The sequence below is a fragment of the Colossoma macropomum genome, unplaced genomic scaffold, assembly GCF_904425465.1.
Source record: "Colossoma macropomum unplaced genomic scaffold, Colossoma_macropomum, whole genome shotgun sequence".
Taxonomy (NCBI): Eukaryota; Metazoa; Chordata; class Actinopteri; order Characiformes; family Serrasalmidae; genus Colossoma; species Colossoma macropomum.
The window spans coordinates 16336175-16356285 of NW_023494809.1; the positions used below are offsets into that span (position 1 = coordinate 16336175).

General features: G+C 37.4%; 2 protein-coding genes across 2 annotated transcripts in view; one reads left to right on the plus strand and one right to left on the minus strand.

The window, feature by feature from the left end:
- Positions 1-7283, minus strand: part of rttn (rotatin) — a 96323-nt gene extending 89040 nt beyond the window's left edge. The window contains 4 exon segments of the mRNA XM_036558371.1: positions 433-510; positions 1657-1840; positions 4470-4657; positions 7134-7283. Coding sequence (XP_036414264.1) covers positions 433-510; positions 1657-1840; positions 4470-4657; positions 7134-7164 — 481 coding nt within the window. The 5' untranslated portion in view covers positions 7165-7283.
- Positions 7284-16013: 8730 nt separating this feature from the next.
- Positions 16014-19407, plus strand: LOC118799034 (suppressor of cytokine signaling 6). Its single transcript, XM_036558714.1, is given in 3 exon segments — positions 16014-16416; positions 17325-17659; positions 17661-19407. Coding segments are annotated over 2 exon segments (1557 nt in total). The 5' UTR covers positions 16014-16416; positions 17325-17437; the 3' UTR covers positions 18996-19407.
- The last annotated feature ends 704 nt before the right edge of the window (positions 19408-20111 follow it).

The window sequence follows — 20111 nt, forward strand, 5'->3', positions numbered from 1 at the left end:
AGAAACTCCTCTGTTGTAGCTCCACAGTGCTGGTGCACAGCTCATCTGCTGATGCACAGTTTGCGTTAGAAATCCTCCAGCCCTTCATCAAGTCAGACTACAGAGCCGCTTTTGGCTGTATTTTTGTTATTATATCTTGTCAGTGGTGGTCCTATGGCGGTCTCTTTCTACTGGACAGGGTAGAGGGCTGATAAACTGAGCAGCAACAGTCTGTAACTGTAGGCCTACATAATCGACCTATAAGGTAGGTGTTTATAATAAAGTGGATGGTGAGGGTACCAAATCAGATTAAAATGGCAATAACACTAGAACGAAAGGGGGTGTACTGTAGTCATAAAATAAAATAACATCAGTTATAAGTGGTGAAAGGCACATTCTTTGAAAGTTATCTGTTTAAACAAAAGCTGATTTGAGGTTTGAGAGTAGACGTGCCTGATACTCTGGGGGGAACAACATCTGTCTGGCTGGGTTTGTTTTGCTGGAAGTATCCTCTGCCTGATGTCTCCTCCACTGAGAAAAGAAAAACAGTCTTAAATGACATTTTATACTTCACACTTTATATCAGAAAGGTCACCTGCATTCTTTGTTAACATGATGCTGTTTGAGCTTGTTTTTTTATGATTCTATGAAACAGTATGTCATCATGTAGCTCAGCACAATACAGCCAAAACTCTAGTACTGGGATTATATTGTGAGTGTGATATACCTTGTAAGATCGGTAAATTAGTAGTGACGTTTATTATGATTATTATTAAAAAGAATAATAATGACGTGTGTTATTATTATTGTTGTTGTTTTGTTGTTTTATCATTGTTGTTGTTGTAATAGTATAATAATAATAAAAACAACCATTATCAATAACAGCAACTATTATTACTAATACTGATTATAACTACAGTAATAATAATTGAAGGGGTTCATTCTAAAACACATTATAGCCCACTTTCAAAAATGTTCTTTTTTCCATGATATTGATTGTTGGGAGTGGGCTTTACGGATACAAGAAATTATGATTAATACCATCTTAATAAGAGAAATAAAAATGTCTTTTACATTATACGTCAGCTGTTATTCTTTTTAAAACTCATTATATCCAAAACTGAACAGCATTTAGGAATTACTCATTCATTCATGATAAATTATCATTGTTATTAGTAGGGATGCACCGATCATTCATTTTTCTGGCTGATTCTGATTTCTTTACAGCCAAATTGGTTGGAGTGATGATCTTTTGGTCACCTTTTTGTTTTTAACTAAATCTCACAGTGTTGACTAAATGAACATATGAAATACACCAGCACATTTCCAGTATTTTCTATTAGCCTATGTTGCAATAAAAATAACTTTTTTTTATTTATTGTTCTTTAATTAGCCAAACTGGCATTGTTGCCAACTTATAAATAACATGAATAAAATAAAGTGCTACACTGAAAGTAAGAGGTGACTGTCAGTTAAGCACAATGAGTCATGTGTACTTATTTCTGCATTTTGGTTCAGGTGTAGCATTTAAATACAGCGAGAGTGGACTGTGTCCCTAATTGTCATTATTATTATTATTACTATCATCATCATCATCATCATTATTATTTTTAATGTTATATAGTTATGATTTTTAAGGAGAACATCAACACTTATTATAAGCAGTGTTTTTCATACCAGGCTGAGAAGTGGAAGCTGGCTGCTCATCACGGGTCGTGCTGGGTGGAGGGATAGGCAGGTGAAAGAGATGGTCGAAGATGCTGTCGATGATGGTCTGAAGACGAGGTTCCACGCTGGGCGAAAGCTGTGTTAGAAACTCCACCGCTCCTACATCTCTCAGCATGTGAGCTCCAGTGGGGTGCTTTAATATACCATAGAAACAAATCACACAAATCAGACAGGGATCGAAATATGTAACCTGGCAGGACAGCCAGAGAAAGCATTTCACTATTTTCTGAGTGTGGATGATATGGTAAAAATACACTACATGTCCAAAAGGATTTCTGATACAGGCGTTCAAAAGTGTAGCTTGTATAATCTCCATAATAAAGCACTGTCCAATACAATGGGACACTCTGGAGCAGCTGCATATGAGCCTAAGGTCACCATGCCCAACACCAAGTGTGGGCCGTGGAGTAGTGGAACTGCATTCTCTGAAGTGATGGAGCTCCATTCAATACTTTCGGGATGAGCTGGAGTGGCACTGTGGCTGTTACTACAGCAAAAGGGGGAATAATATTAATACACTTGATTTCAGAAGAACACTGCAAACTTTTGGACATTTAATGTATACGCTCGACAATGATGTAATGAAAGAACAGTTTGGAAAAAGAAACAACATTTAACTCAGTGGAGGTATGTCTCAGTACATTAGATCTATTGTTCAGTAGTGATCATTTTAATTTAGTATTGAAGTATTTAAAAATTTCAAATAAAAATTGGAGACAAGTCATTATTTTGGATTTCTGTTTCGAAACATTTTTTGGCAGGTGGTTTGAGCTGAACTTGAATTTTGTGCAGAGTGCATTTGGAATTCCAGTGAAACTGAATCCCTGCCTAATTTCACAGAGTATTTGCTGCTCGATTGGGAACTTTCTCATGTAACGACATAACGTGCAGCTTTCGTAACGCAGCAATCACAGAGCTGAAGAGTTTCACAATAGTTTGGGAAAGAAAACAGTCAAATCATTACTTAGACAAAACCTGCTCTTAACACACTTTGATGAGTGTAAAATATGCCCACAGTTTTAGCAAATACCGGTTTAAAACACTGTTTTACTAAATCCAGCTGGTTCAGGTTTTTGATTTCCTTCATCAATTAAGAATAATGTGACATGGCAAGCACACACAATTTTTTTTTTTGTTGTTGTTGAAGTTGAAGATAAATAAATGTATCTAATACACTCTCTCTTTTATCTCTCAGCAACAACAGTGGCAGCTACATTAGCGCCAAAAACAGACAAGCTTCTCTCAAGTGGTAAACAGTGTGCACTCAGTATTATTCATTCTCAGTAAATCAGAACAAGTACTTCATAATTATTATAATTATAATTATTCTGTGCTTTGATAGGGAAACTACCATAAATGTATATGTAAATTAAACGAAAGCACAAAAGAGCAACTCCACCCCTTTCATCTAATTTCAGACAGCTAAAGAGTTGCTGCCCCTGTTTAGTAAATCATGACTGCCACTTTTTACCTCCAACACAAGATTTGCGATGATGCAAATGTTAGTAAACTGCTCCATAAAATATCAAAAGTCTAACACTTGGCCTCAGACTCAAAAATCACAACAATCCTCCAAATGTTTGGTGGTTCCAAATATGGGTTTTTCCACTCTTTTTGCTAAGTCCTTAACTCAGGTGGACATTAAGGGCTACGACAAGCAAACTGGCAGAAGAGTCAAAAATAAATTAATAAACGAAATAAAACAACACTCTGTAACTTTGTAAAGGCAATACAGCTTAAAAATGATGAAGTCTTTGGTAGACATTAAACAGAAAATCATTGAAATTTGAAAGCAAAATAAGACCCAGTTAAAACTGATCTTAATCAATTAGTATTGTTCTAAAACTCAAAAAGACAAATAACTAATGTCCATATGTTCTATAAGCATCTGAAATTTCAAATCAATCAAACTACATGGCTAAAAAGTGAGTTTTTTATCACAGCATAGAGCTAATCTTTTGGTCACATGACTGAGTACCATTTTTTAAACAACAACAGAAAATGGACAGCAAGTGCAGCGATAAGTAGGAGGTTTTAACGTTATGTCTGATTGGTGTACAACGCATAGTTAAAAGAGTAGTGACTTTGTAACACACAGTTCCGGCAATTTTGGGCAACAGCTCTAAAATTGCGAGCACGTTTACTACTACCTGTTCCAGAAAAACACAACATATATCCGCACACATACTGACTTAATAAGTGCTTGTGCACTTTTGCTAAATTCAGAAATACGTCACATACATGCACACTTCAGCAAAATCCACAAACCGCAAGTGTGAACTTCAGGGTAGGCTGCAAGTGTACACTACCTAAGCATTACATTAAGGGCTATGACAAACAAACTGGCAGAAGAGTCAAAAATAAATTAACAAATGAAATAAAACAACACTCTGTTACTTTGTAAAGGCAATACAGCTTAAAAATGATGAAGTCTTTGGTAGATATTACCACTGTTTTTTATAAATAACTAAACAGAAAAACAGCAAAATAAAACCCTGTTAAAACAGCCCTTAATCACTTAGTATTGTTCTAAAACTCAAAAAGACAAATAACTTTAATGTCCATTTGTGAAACTTTAAATTTGGTCCATATGTTCTATAAGCATCTGAAATTTCAAAACAATCAAACTACATGGCTAAAAAGTGAGTTTCTTTTAATCACATCATTGATCTAATCTTTTGGTCACATGACTGAGTACCATTTTTAAAACAACAGAAAATCAAAATAATGCAATAGGTATGAAAATAGATGTGTTTCTGTACCGTAGACAAAGTGCTGAGCAGCTCCAAGACCTCCTCTTGCATCGGAACCTCAGGAAAATTAAACCACTCCAGAAGGTTGACGAAGAGCGTCCGCTCTTGGACGAGATCAGGAGAAGAGATCAGCCCATGGTCCAGCTTTGATCTAATGTTTTTTAGAGCCCGCACTCTAATCTCCACTAAGGAATGCCCTGGTGGAAATAAAAAACAGCAATAGCAAGGTCACAGCAAGCAACGCTATGATGAGCTACAGCGGTCTAAATAAAGGTAACTTGTCAAAATACAATGACAAAAGCAGGTTAATGATAGCCAGATATCTCTGGTAAGTACCTGGGCTAACGTTACTTGAGCACCATTCGGGGTGATTAGGGGAGGTGAGGTAATGCCAATTTAATGACCAATTTACATGGGATATAAAAATCTCAGTATGAATGACAGAGATGGGAGTAGCTGCTCAATTTACGCACAACCTTTACTGCAGAAACAAGCATTTAACACATTAAACCTTTTAATTTAGCACTTACACCATTTACCCTGATCAACCTACTTTGCTGTAAGTTAATGCACCGTGTCATTCATTAAGTTCATTAGCAACATCACCACATAAAATCAAACTACTTTTCTATAATCCGCTTAAATCAAAATCAGCTTAAATTTAGCCACAGAGAACACAAGTAAACACTCCTTCGAGTGCGTCCATACTTAAGAAACTCCTTTCTATATAAATTCGACAGTATTTTTTATCAGCATGTCATTTGCACAGGTTTAATATAACCTGGGGTTATTTTTTGGTTCTAAAGAAGGTAAAAGGTTTCATAACCTTTACTGGCATGGGAGTGCCTGTTTGTAAAAATGGCAGACATGGTGCTTTCGGATGGGACTAAAATTACTGAGAAACGCCGGTAAAAATGACATTATCCCACCTTCTCATGTAAAACTAAACCTGTCCAAATAGGACTGCATTACACAAGACATGAGAACATTTTAACTTTAGAAAATTTTTTGCATGCTTAACAGACTACAACATTTGGGCAGGTAGCTAAGTTTTCAAACTCTCTAAAACCGATATAAGGAGTACTGGGCAGTATACCGGTTGAAATTCTTCCTCCGGTGTGAGTTTTTTCATAACTACTGTACCGGTATGCCACAAATAAATACAGATAATACAACATACAAACTGTGCAAACACCGTTAATGTTACTCTGTTTAGCTGAGTGACTGAGTCAGGGATGTTTCAGTAACATTTCAAATGAAACTGAAAACGCAGCAGACTCTCCATCACCTCCCACTGTCTAGTCTCTTTCAACTGAAGTAGTCCACTTTGCTTTCGAGGCAGCGGACATAAAGGACTAGCCAGTTTTTTGAGATTAGCATTAGCCTAACATGGACACCAGACTGATGCGGTCTGATCGAGGAGCCGACTGACCCTGTCAGCCATGTCAGACGCCACTGTGGTCAGGGCCTTGTCTGGTCACAAGCTGTGGACCAGTATTTAGATATGGAAGACTGTAATTATTTACAAATTTCACAGTTTCACTCAGTTATTAGCATATTTCACTGTACGTTCCTTTTAAGCAAACACTGCCGAGTGACTTAACTCCAGCAGTACTGCTGTATCTGATCCACTTGTACCAGCGCAACACAAACTAACACGCCCCCACCACATCATTGTCACTGCAGTGCTGAGAATGATCCACCACCCAAATAATACCTGGTGGTCCTGACCATTGAAGAACAGGGTAAAAGGGGGCTAACAGTATGCAGAGAAACAGATGGACTACAGTCTGTAACTGTAGAACTACAGAGTGCACCTGTATAGTAAGTAGAGGAGACATACGGAATTAATGAATGCTTACGCACTTTCCAAAATCCACAAACCTCAAGTATGGACTTTAGGGTAGGCTGCAAGTGTACACTACCTTGGCACCTTAGTTCTACAACACAAGTAGGCTCTAGCTAAGCATACTGGAACGCAGCCTATAACGCTCTAGCGTAACTAAGCAACCACCAGGCAAAAAAGACAAAGCTAGGGGCACCTGTTATAGACACTATTAATCAAAATACACAGTTATACAGATAAATACGACATTTATCTAAGTTAACGTTATCCATGAACCTACACGTAAGGTACAATGCTGATAATACCACTAACGTTGCTGAACAGCAGAGCTAAAGTATTTTAATGTGTTCAAAGTTTTATGTAGCTTTGATAAACAGATTTCTGTCTGCTAGCTAACTCATTAGCTAGCTAGCTACGTTCCACATACTAATATAGTTAACTAAACTAGCTATGAACCTAACTAACAATAAGAATAATAAACTATCCGATGCTATTAGTGACGTTATTGCGTTAACTGGCCAAGACTCACCAATGTGATTTTTTAGAAATGTTTCTCTTCTGCTCTTTTGGAGCTAATTATCTAAGTGGCAGTATTTTTAAAATATGGCCACTTAGAAGATTATTAGCATTTTAGGATTTACACGGTATGAAAACACTGACTGAAATGCCTTGGAGGTGTTTACTACATAACAAAAACCTAAATGTTTGGCTTACAGTGATGAAACTTATCACAACAGAAAGTGCTGTTAGCTAACTGCAGTTACAGTAACTTCAGTTAAGTAACGTTAGCAAGTGCAGTTCGCTATATCGAACACAGCCCGTCTTACCTGTCTTTTTAATAAGTGACGATAATTCCATGATCTGTTCTGCGCTATCTAAAAGGCAAGCGTGGTGTAATGATGTTAAATGAAGTCATATTTGAGGTAACGGTCACTTCGCTGTGAGCAGCTCCGTTTTGTTTTGGTCTGTTTTCAACTCCCGCGCCAGCGCGCGCATTTCCTGCTCTGAGAGGTAAGCAGCGTTCAACAACATTCAGCTTTGCGGTTCAGTACTGTTTTCGAGACTGCTTAACGCTAGGATGAGTATTATTTTATACACAGATGTTTAGTTCCATTTCCACAGCTACATGTTCTTCAGTATATTTGTAGATTTTTGTTTGTTTTTGAGTAATTTGACTTCTACTCAAGCATATTAGTGGGTCCAGTCATTTTTACTCAGCTAAGCTAACTCTTAGTCAATTTGTACTTCATTTTGTTTTAGGAATTCCACCAATTGTGCAAAACCTTCTAATGCATATTTCAATTGTTGAGATAATTCAGAGTGGTCTGATGTGAAATGGGTCATTGTCGACACAGCTTTCTTAACAGTGGTGGTGATAGGAACCAGGGGTTGTGATGTCTACAACACAAATATAACTATTTAATATCTAAAACCACCAGTGAACCTACAGGTGTCTACTGAGATTTTTATATGTACATATTTTTTTTATAATATGTACTACCACTAACCAAAGGCTTTCGTGCCACTGGTAACCCTCCTCCCAAGACACAAAAGACCCACTGACCCACATATCCAAATACGAAATAACCCCAATAACACATAACACACTTGCAATAAAGTACAACAACATAAACACACAATTAGTCCTTTCTTTAGGGGCTACGCATGTACCTCCCATGAGCCTTATGTGCATAACTCCAAAAACACCTAATGCGCAGCCAGTGGCAGAACGCCAGAATATGTTTTAGGGCAAAACCTTCTCAAAATTATCTATGTATAATTTATATATATATATATATATATATATATATATATATATATATAATTAGCAATATCTTTGACATCAGGCAGGGTATTTATAACCATTTCATGTAATAACTTTCTGTGAGGGAGCTTTTAGAGCAGCGTGTCCAATCTTGTTTAATCGCTACCTGTTTAATCAGACTTCAACAACTGATCAGGTGAGCTCCTGCTTTGTTGGAATGAAAACCTGCACCAGGCCTTTGCTTATAAGATAGGACCCTTTTTATAGGCATTAAATTGATTCCTATCACTCTCACTGTGAACAATTCTGACTCAGTACGTTTCTCTAAAATGGAGCATTTCAAATCAAACCACTCTGAATGACTTCAATACAGAGCCCTGCTGGTGACATCCTGTATGAATAAAAATAATGCGTGGCCATGACTTAGTAAGGCATGGGAACAAGATAATTAAGTCGTGGCCACGACTTAGTAAGGCATGGGATCAAGATCCTAATAAGTGGCTACGACTTTGTAAGGCATGGGAACGAGATCCTAACTTGTGGCCACGACTTAGTAAGGCATGATCTCATTCCCATGCCTTACTAAGCGGTAACCACGACTTAAGTATCTCATTCCCACGCCTTACTAAAATGGCCATGCATTAGGATCTCATTCCCATGTGTTATTTTTATTTATATGGGATGTCACCAGCAGGCCTCCGTACTTCAACGATTTAATTATGCTCCTTTTTGGGGTTTTAATTCATTCTGTTGGTGTTGGTTCATTCAGCTTCTGGACTGCTTCACTGTTGCTCACACCTCTTAAAAGCTTCAGCATTTCATTTAAGCCCAAATGGAGGTGTGTTAGTGTGTGTTACACTGGTACGAGTGGATCAGCCACAGCAGTGCTGCTGGAGTTTTTCCACACTGTGTCCACTCACTGTCCACTCTATTACACACTCCTACCTTGTCAGTCCACAGTGTAGATGTAAAGTCAGAGATAGTAGCTCATCTGCTGTGGCACAGTTTGTGTTAGTCATCCTATAGTCCTTCATCAGTGGTCATCATTAGGTGTTTTTGGTTGGTGGACTATTCTCAGTCCAGCAGTGACACTGAGGTGTTTAAAAACTCCAGCAGCACTGCTGTGTCTGATCCACTCAGACCAGCGCAACACACACTAACACACCACCACCACATCAGTGTTACTGCAGTGCTGAGAATGATCCACCACCTAAGTAATACCTACTCTGTGGTGGTCCTGACCACTGAAGAACAGGGTAAAAGGGGGCTAACAAAGTATGCAGAGAAACAGATGGACTACGGTCTGTAATTGTAGAACTACAGAGCGCTCCTATATGGTAAGTGGAGCTGATAAAATGGACAGTGAGTGTAGAAATATGGAGGTGTACTTAATGAAGTAGCTGGTCAGTGCTTATGAAAACATTATACAGTTATATTAATTTAACCAGGAACATTTTTGGCCATACCACTGCTACTTTTCTGTGTAATATTACCTTCCTCACTGTTTGTCTTCCTCCTTTCAGCGAGATCGCTACAGCTTTTGGCATTTGCACTGTAAATGTATCTGAAAATGGCACTGTCCACCGCAACATCAATATCAGTCTGAATGTTTACACACAAGAGATCTTCTTTTCATTGAAGATCAATACTGAGAGATCAGACAGGGCTTTATTCCCCACATGCTGAAATAATTCAAGCAATCCAGACTGTCTTGTCAGAGTATTAATCTTTAATTAAACAGTACGACCAAACATTTCGATGTGTGAGGCCCTGACTGCTGTAGCTGAGGCTTATTTGGGGACATTATTAGACTTGGGATTGTAGAACACAGAGAAATTCCAAAAAATGATAGGTGCAAATATTAAAAATAATTAGTTTATGTACATTTAAGGGGAAATTCCACCATTTCTTTCAGGTGGTTCAATATGAAATGCTTCATTTTAGAGAAACCGTCCACCTCTGAAAGCTCCCTCACAGAAAGTTATTACATGGTTATGAATATGCTGTTTGATGCCTGTGGCATTGTTTTACGATAGTTTTAAGAAGCACATAAAACGTAAGAAGCACATAAAACGTATGTTCAAAATCCATTCATTGTGGTAGGTACCTATAGGGTGTTGTGAAGCAATAAAGTCCCCAAAGAAGACTTTTTTAAGTCTTACCACTATTTTACCATCACTAACAGTACGTATAAAAAATCTGAAGGCACATGCAGGTTCACTAGTGGATTTGGATAGTAAATAAAATGGCTATATTTCTGTGGTGGACATTGCAACCTCTGGAGGGTATTTAACAGAGCTGTATTTCTCAGTAAACTGGATAACTTAAGCTTAAAGTTGAGAATTATCCAAAAGAAATTTTGAACAGGCTTGTTTTTTGAGTTATCAAGCTAATCAAGGAATCCTGCTTTGTGAAATACCCTCACCACCTATTACCACCACTGGAAAGAATCTGAGTCAGTAAGTTTCTCTACAATTAACCGTTTCACATCAAAACACACCGAATGACTTTGTTTTCTCAGCAAATGAAAATTTGGTGAAATTCCCCTTTAAGTCAATTTTCCAACACCCAAAGCAACTGAAAGGAGGAAATCATTCTTTAGGAAAACATCATTTATGTTTGATTCTTTTTCTGGTATAATTCATAATTATCTTTAAAAATAGACATTGTAATGAAAAATAGCTGATACAAATACACCACAAGTTCTTTTCTAGATTTCTACGGCTGAAAATAGCTTGAAATTTTTATTTTGGCCATTAAATTTTATGTACAGCCCTACTTCAACACTGGAGTCTGCTTTTGTTGCGAAGTGTCTGGTTTCAGTCTGTAATCCAGTATTAAGTCAGAGGGGCAGTTGCTCTCAGTGTGAAAGGCTCCAGTAATCAGGCTTTATCTGAGATCACTCATTCCTCTCACTGCGGATGCAGGAAGTGGACAGTGTTGGTGTGTCTGTGCTTCTTTTTCACTCATCATGTTCTTCCTCGCACCAGGGCTTCATCACCCAAATCAGTCTCTTTCTCTCTTTCCGCGCACCTGCTCAGAATGGGCCCTCGGCGCCCTGACCCCGTGACCTTTACAGTTATTTCTGTTCATTTTCCACCTGCCTCCTCCTCTGCTGTCAGTCAAGCTACACACCTGATCAGCCTACCTGTATTCACTCCACTTACTGATTCTGTTCTTTCATAGATACAAATGCTAAAACACATATACACACACCATGTCTTTGAAACGGTAACAGGATAACAGGAGAAGACAAAAATGTGCTTAACTTTAAATGTAAATGTTTAAAAGTCATTTTGGACCATTTCTTTCTTTCTCACACAGTATAAAGAAAGAAGATGCTGGTTTTATGGTTTCAGCTGTTATATATAACAATTAAATTAATTACAAGGTTCTTATACGACAACAACATACTGGTTCTTTGAAAGATAGACAGGCAAATAGAATGACCGATACATAGACAGAAGGACAAATAGATAAATAAATACATAGACTGCCAATTAAAGACTGACAAAGAGAAGGACAGACACACATTTAGAGAGATAGACAAATAGATAGATAGACAGACAGATAGATAGATATATAGATACATGGATAGACAGACATACAAAGAGCGAGAGATAGACCGATAGAAGGACAAATAGACAGACTGCCAAACAGACAAACTGACAGATAGAAGGACAGACAGACAGTATAATATCTTTTGTTGTACTGTAAGTGTACAGATGTTACGCTCTTTTTTGGAATTGTTTTAAATGTTCTGCAAAAAATATCTCACCAAAACATAAACAACTGAGAAGAATAACAGAACTATTACATTGAATTTAAAAAGTGCTGTGTTGATTTTATTTTAAAACTGTAAATCATTAACATATGATTCAAATATATTCAACACAATAAAGCTTTTTAGTTCATTTACTTCATGTAATAACCATATTAGTACAAAATATTATATGTAATGTTTTAATGATGTATACATTTAAATAAAGTTAATTCAATACATTCCTTTTCATTTCTTTTTTTAAGTGCACCTACGAAGCATCAAAATACACTGAAAACAATGGACAGGATAAAATACATTACATCAATATGATGTACTATATTTTATTCATATGCATCCAACTGACACATTTGAATCACATTAATATTTGTTCACAAAGTGTTACCAAAATAAAGTTAATATATAAATAATTTTAAAAAAGGTAAATATTCATGTTTCTATATTCAAGTGTTACGCTATCTGACTCATCGCATCCAGCATGACTCCATCTGGTGTAATTAATGCGAAGTCTTGTGGGCACCTTAAGGGCTCTGCCTAAAGAGGGTGAAGGGGATCTTGGAGGACTGATGGAGTCGTGAGTTCTCTCTCTTCACCTTATTACAGTCCGAGCGCACGCGAAGCGAAAAGGTGAAGAGGTAATACGTTAGCCGTGATGTGTTCAATAAATGGCCTTGGACCGGGCAGCGTTGGTGGATATTTTCTGAGTAATCTCAGAAAAACAAAAACCCGAGTGGTCCCACCAGGACCCTCGCTGTCTGACATGCCTGTAATACATGTCTTCCGCTCCACTGCAAGTGTTGAGGATATTAGGGTGGGCACTCAGGGACCTCTGACAACCTCCCCCCAGCGAAAACAGTCAAGTTGAAGGACTAAATCAATGTGAGGGATGCTGCAGACATATTGAGCAAATAATTTCTGGCTCATTCAGCTTTCACATGAGAGGAAAAAAATAAAACAATTCGCCTGTGTAGATTTTTGGTTTAAAAACAGATCATATGTGAATATGTAGTGGACAATATTTCACCAGAATGTGTTATTTGGGTTCAAAAACCTCTGTAGACGTCTCTCACATCTAATCCTTCACTAAATGGCAATTTAAATTGAAAATATTTTTGAGAGTGTCTAGTATATCGTGAAGAAAAATTTAACACTGCAGATTTACACTCTGAATATCAGAAAATAGCAACACATGAAGGCTTAAGCCTGTGAATAGGTGCTGCATTTGTTATGTGGATTATAGAGAAATGTGATATCTTAAACTGGTATTTATCTTTTTGAAGTAGGAAATTGTCATGAAATTGCTTTGTTAGTAAATATGTTGTTAAAGATGTAAAGAAGAACATTCTTCATGGTGTACCACAGGGCTCTATACTGGGGTCCCTTCTATTTGTCCCGTATTTAGATATTTCTGAAAACCTTCAAAATAGAATGATAGGTGATCTGACAATAACAAAATAAACTTTGTGTTTTTATCTTTCTAAGAATCAAATTTCTAGTAGAAATTGTCATAAAAGGGTTTTAAAGAAAATGTTGCAAAAGATACAACATTCTTTATGGCATACCACAGGGCTATATAATGGGGCCCCTTCTCTTTGTCCTGTTTGCTGACCTTGGGTAGAATTAGCATTATAGAAGCATTGAGTCAACCTCCATAGTTGTTTTTCACATAATGCTAAATACTTTCATTATTGAATGATAAGTGGCCTGACTGAAAAAATAGAAGCAGACATTAAGTACATGGTTATTTTTATGTACGTAGCAAGTTTTAGAATGCCAAAAAGTGTCCAAACTCACCTGATTTAATTAAGAGAGTACACTAAATCAGCTGGTAAGCTCTTTCTAATTTTCTAAATCAAATGGTAATTAAGAAGTGAAGATAAGATTCTCATTATTGACACAGAAGAGACAAAAGTATTGAGCTTTAGGTTTTAAGCCTTAAGTTTTGAATTGAGTTATTATTCCTGACTGAGTTGACATTTAAAATCACACTTTGATAATGTCACCAAAACTGCATTGTCTCACTGTGGAAACACATTTAGTTTTTTCTTCCTGTTTCAAGATGCTAAGGTGTCTTTGTTTTATTTCTCACTAAGGAAGCACTATTTACTGACTCATCTAAAAGACTTCAGACAGAGTAATGCATATAGGGAGTCTATGTCATCAATCACTGAATTGTCTGCTCCCCTTAGAACTGTTTAACTTATGTTAAACACATGAAAATTAGAGAAGCAACCTTTTGTATTTACCAAAGATATGGACCTTTCAGCCGTTTAAAGGGGAATTGCATAAATTTTCCAAAACCTTTTGGATCGTTCAGTCAATAAGACGTAACCAATATCATTCAGAGTGGTTTAGTGTGAAATGCTCTGTTCTAGAGAAACTTACAGAGTCAGAATTGTTCACAGTGGAGGTGAAAGGAACCAGACATCCACCTCTGATGGAGGGGCATGAAATGATTATGAACACACTTCCTGATGCCTGAAACAAACGATAGGTTTGAAAAGGTTTTGGATTAAAACGAAATTTCTTAAAACACATCAGTGGTGGAGAGCTACATGTAGGGCATTACAAGGCAAAATAGTCGCCAAAGAAAACTTTTTTTTCCACTATTTTAAAAACTTAGAAGATTGTGTAGGTTCCCTGGTGGTTTTGGATAGTAAAAAAAATGGCTGTTTGTAGACATTGCAACCCCTGGTTCCTATCACCACCACTGTAAAGAACTGAGTCAGTCAGTTTCTCTACAATGAACCATTTCACATCAAACCACTCTGAATGACTCTGTTTACATGTCAATGTTTCAATTATGCAGAAATTCTGAAAAATTCCCCATCAATATTCAAGCCCTTCTCTTACCTGGTTTACAAGTCAGTTTAATCTCTTTCAGTCTTTGATTTCATGTTGGTCATTTTACTGTTCCTTTTGTCCCTATAAAACTAATGCATCTATAAATTTTGCTAAATGTTGTTTTTTGCTTTTAGGCCAGTCTTATTCATAAACCTTTACTGCTCTTATTATTTGTGTCCATGTATTTTCATTATACTTTTTCTTCCTCTCATAAATCACTCTGAACTGCATTTTAACATTTGTTATTATTGTTGTACATTTATTTGCTCAAATTTCATCTGTTGGAGCTCCCATATATCAAAATGTGTGAAGATTGTAGTATATTTACATATATGTAAACACTGAAAACTGACACTATTACACAAGTTTCATCAACATATGTGCATATATTGCACATATATGTACATATATTTTTCTTCCATATGGGCTGTATGTTGGGGAAACCCATTCGCACCACTTAAGATTTTAAAAATCCAGAACTAGTATTATATATAGAACTACTAAGTATTTTTTCATCATTAAGTGAATTGCTCTGCCATTATTTTCTAATACTAAGTCATTACATTGAAATATTATTTCATTATTTTGAGATACTAAGTCAAAATACTATCTCATTATTTTGAAATTTTATCTCATTATTTTGAAATCTCATTATTTTGGGACACTAAGTCATTATTTTGAATTACTAAGTTATTATTTTAAAATATTATCTTATTATTTTGAGATACTAAGTCATTATTTGGAAAAACTATTATTTTAAAAGACTCATTATTTTGAGATAATAAGCTATTATTTTGTCATACTAAGTCAATATTTTGAGATACTACCTCATTAATTTGAGATGCTTTCTCAGTATTTTGATTGTCATTACATTGTCATTATTTTGAGACTTAGTATTTCAAAATAATGACTTAGTACCACAAAATAATGGCACAGCAATTCACATAATAATGAAAAAATAATAATTAGGTGCTGGATTTTTTTATTTTACGTGGCAGTAAGGTTTCCATAGTATGTAGCCTCCTGTTTATGTAAAAAAAAAATAATAATAATAATAAGCATGAATAAACAGTAACCAAATGTCCTTATTTAGAGATGATAGCCCATATTATTATGCATAATAGTTAATTAACTCTATTTAAATATACTTAATATTATCCAAACTATTAATATAGGTCTGGTAAAAGTGCTAAGACTGATTTTAAAGACTGCATTGAATCGTTTGTTGTAATTTAGAATATAAATTCATTTGAAATAACTGTGCATAATTGTAATATTAGTGGTTGATGTGCTCCTCCACACTGCAACAGGCAACAAAGGAGGAGGAGAGGAAAGAGAAAACATCAGCAAGCCAACAAGAAAGGAAGAAACGAGTGGAGTTTTTTTTTTAGAGAGAAACACAGCAAGTTAAACGAATACTTCACGCAAACGATGAGGGCGAGAAATGCAGCGGCTCTTCCTTCGAGAAGAAACAGATCAGTTTATCGTCCGAGTATTTAAGATGTTTCCGTAATTAGCTGATGTGAAACAAATGCATGTTGGCAAACCTGGCTAAGTTAGCCTGCTAGCTAGCATTTTAGCCTTTTGGGATTTTTTACGCCGGCAGTTTTGTCTGTCTGCGTTGTTTAAGTTCCTGAATTTGTAAAGGATTCGTTCTGTTTGTGGTGAATCTCTCGTACAACAGGATATTCTTTTAAAAAGAGGCTGTCGAACCACTGAAGTAAGTATGGGTTTGCTAACTGGCGCTAGCTGTCTTAGCTTGCTAGCTAGCCATATGTATGGCTTTGGCCATATTATCTACGAAAGTTGATTTTGCTTCGTTACTGTTTTTACGTGTGCATCATATAAACGAGTTATATCCGTCTGCCTTTTGTTTTGCGAGAGAAATGATAACAGCAAGGCAGCCACAAAGACAAAATCTGATCTCAGGCCTGCTTCTTTCTAGCTAACTAGTTAGGTTAGCTAACGTTAGTGTGCTTAGCTAGGCCAGCAGTTTGTTCATATTTACGGAAATAATATAATGTCTTATTAAAACAGATATGTCCATCAAATTCCTTGGTTTTACATTATGTGAAGGATTAACTGACATTAGCCAAGTGTTTATTGGCAATTTTGTGTTATTAACTTTAGCAAGAGCTATCGTCAGATTGGCTAGCTTAGCTAGCTACCATCTCACAAAGCTTATGCCTATGAAAGGCCCAAATAGTTTTAATATTTGAATGCAGGCACTTTAGTTGGAAAAGATAACTAAAGTACACTTGGAAAACGTGTATAATATACAGCCTCAATATATTAAATGTATAAAAGTCTACGAAAAGCTGGACTGTGCAGTCTCTTAGGAAAGCCTTCTTTAAACCTTAAATGAAACGAATTAGACTGTCAGCAAGCCATTAAAAGCCATGATATTTTTAATCTTACAGTCAACATTTAAAGCAGGTTCTTTGCCATATTAGAACTTTCTGCTGAATTTATTCCTGTTATAGTTAATCAAGTTAATCATTGTTTTCAAGTACAAAGAACTCCATAGGTTAGGCTATGTCAAGGGAGGTTAACCTACAGTCCTGTTAATATTCTGCCTAATTTCCCTCACCTGGTTCAACTCATGAGTGTGTTTTGTCTCCTCCACAGTTGACAAGGGCTGTTGTGTTGTGATTGGCAGCTCCCAGTCACATGGAAGGTACTTTTGGTTAGTATCTGCTGGCTCTCACCTCCCATGCCCACCCCTGGGAGTGAACATCAGGATGAAGAAGATCAGCCTTAAGACTTTCAGAAAACCGTTCAACATAAAGGGCAAAGAAGATGGAGATTTCATGATGCTCCAGAAACCATCGCTGGCCTCCGAGTTCACAAAAGACGACTCGCTCTTCGGAGGTTGCTACACCAAGGAGCTGGCCTGTGACCTCCATGGAGATGATGCAAGGGGTCACAAAAACAGGTCCAAGAGCGAGAGCCTTATGGGCACCCTTAAAAAGGAGGCTTTCTACTAAGCAGAAAACGAAAGGTAAAGGAGGGTCAACCTCAGTGGGCTCTGGAGATGATGATGACACTTTTTCTTCTTCTTCAGTTCCCATAAGCTTTAATGAAGTCAAAGCTCAGCGGCCCTTAAGATCCTCCTCCCTCCGCAGCCATCACTATAGCCCTTCTCCGTGGCCTATTAGGTCTGTCGACCCTGAGGAAGCCTGCATAAAGATGGAGGTGAAGGTAAAAGCCATGGTTCATACTCCTAGCCCCAGCCCCTCTCTGAATGGCATCAGAAAGGAGTTCCATGACATCCAGATAGAGGGACTTTTCGATGATCAGAAGAACTTGGAGTCTCAGAATGGTGACTTCGAAGAACATGTGCCTGTTGTTATTGGACTTGCACCTCAGGATTACATCCAGTACACAATGCCTTTAGATGACGGAATGTACCCTGATTCTTCTCACTCATTCTGCTTGGACGGTTCCTCGCCCATGGAGGTGATGGAACAAGTCGATGCTGACTCGCTGAATGTGGACCAGGGCCAGGACGACCATGACCTCCTGTCGTCAGATATGCTCATGGACCAGTCTGTGAGCGGACTTCTCCTTGGCAACCCAGGAATAGTCCTTCAAAGTTCTAGAGCTGATGCTCCTTCACTTTCCCCATCCCTTTCTCCTCTTTCCAGCAGTGAAATTCCAAGAACCTATTCGGGCTTTGGCGGTGCGGATTCACACGTTGCAGAAAGGGTGAGACATCATCTTAATTTTGATCCAAATTCCGCTCCTGGTGTTAGCAGGGTGTACGATTCAGTCCAAAGCAGTGGACCCATGGTTGTGACGAGCCTTACAGCGGAGCTGAAGAAACTGGCCAAGCAGGGTTGGTACTGGGGACCTATAACCCGATGGGAAGCTGAAGACAAGCTTCTCGACCTTCCGGATGGTTCCTTTCTGGTTCGCGACAGCTCAGATGATCGCTATCTCCTCAGTCTGAGCTTTCGATCACAGGGCAAGACACTCCACACTCGAATTGAACATTCAAACGGCAGGTTCAGTTTTTATGAGCAGCCTGACGTAGAAGGTCACACATCCATAGTGGACCTCATCGAGCACTCCATAAAAGACTCGGAAAACGGTGCATTTTGTTATTCCAGATCGCGCCTACCAGGGTCAGCCACGTACCCGGTCCGACTGACCAATCCTGTCTCCCGGTTCATGCAAGTGCGCTCGCTGCAGTACTTGTGCCGATTCGTCATCCGACAGTACACCCGCATAGATCTGATTCAGAAACTGCCTTTACCAAACAAAATGAAAGATTACTTGCAGGAAAAGCACTACTGAATTGGGAGACAGTAGTAACTTGCACTTTGGGTTAAAGTGATGAGTCGTTAAAATGGTTTACAAGACATTTGTGGATTTTTTATTTTTTTTTGATTGCTTGGTTTTATTTGCTTCGTTTGTGTCAGAAGCATCGGTTTGTTTCGTTTTCATTATGGATTCAGACAATTTGTTGTTGCTCAGATTCCGTATCGGATGTTTGCGTGTGATTTCAAAGGTACACTCTGGTTTTTGGATCAAAAGGGCACTGCCGATATCTTGGCAAGTGACAACATCTTACATCTTGTCAATATATACAATATTTTCCATGTTTGAATTGTTGCAAGGGTGTTGAAGTTCTTAGTTTTTTTTTTTCCTTTGAGAAATTGTCCATTGGACAATTCCATTGGCAGATACTTTTTGCAAGTAAAACAAGACCTTTGAAACAGGTGAAATATGACCTCAGCCTCAAAATGAGAAATATTAGATATATTGACTAGATTTAAGATGATTTTACTTGCCAAGGTATCATTTTATGCGGTGGGGAACCTGCCACATCAGTTAAAAAAAAACAAAAAAACAGCAACCTAAACACTTTTACACAAATAGATTAGTTTATGCTGTCATTATAAACAGTGGCATTAGTCATATGGTCAAGGCTGATGTTCACAAAAAAGCTCTGACTGATCAGAGTGTGGCTTTAACAGTAGTTTCGGATCAAAATATTTAACATGCTTGGGATGCTGAAGATTTTAATTTCCATTAATATCACACAATTTCCTACAGATGTGCTAATACAAACATCAGTGGCAAAAGGATTGGTTCCTAAACCAACATTGAGGCGTTATTCCATACATAATTAAATTACGCTGACTGAATCTTTATATTTTGAAGTATTACGTATTTTTATACTTTTTTTGGTATTGTATACTATTATGTGAGATGATGTCAGCCAACTCTGGCCTTTTTTGATAGGAAAGTTTCCTCTTTAGCTGAACTCGGTACTGTTGGTTAGGCCAAGCTTTAGCGGATTCGTTAAATTGGGGTTGACACGTACATTTCAGATGATTACTTGTGAAATTATTAGGCGTTTAAATGTGAAACGTGACTGATTTAGCTAATAAATAAGGTGCTTCCCAT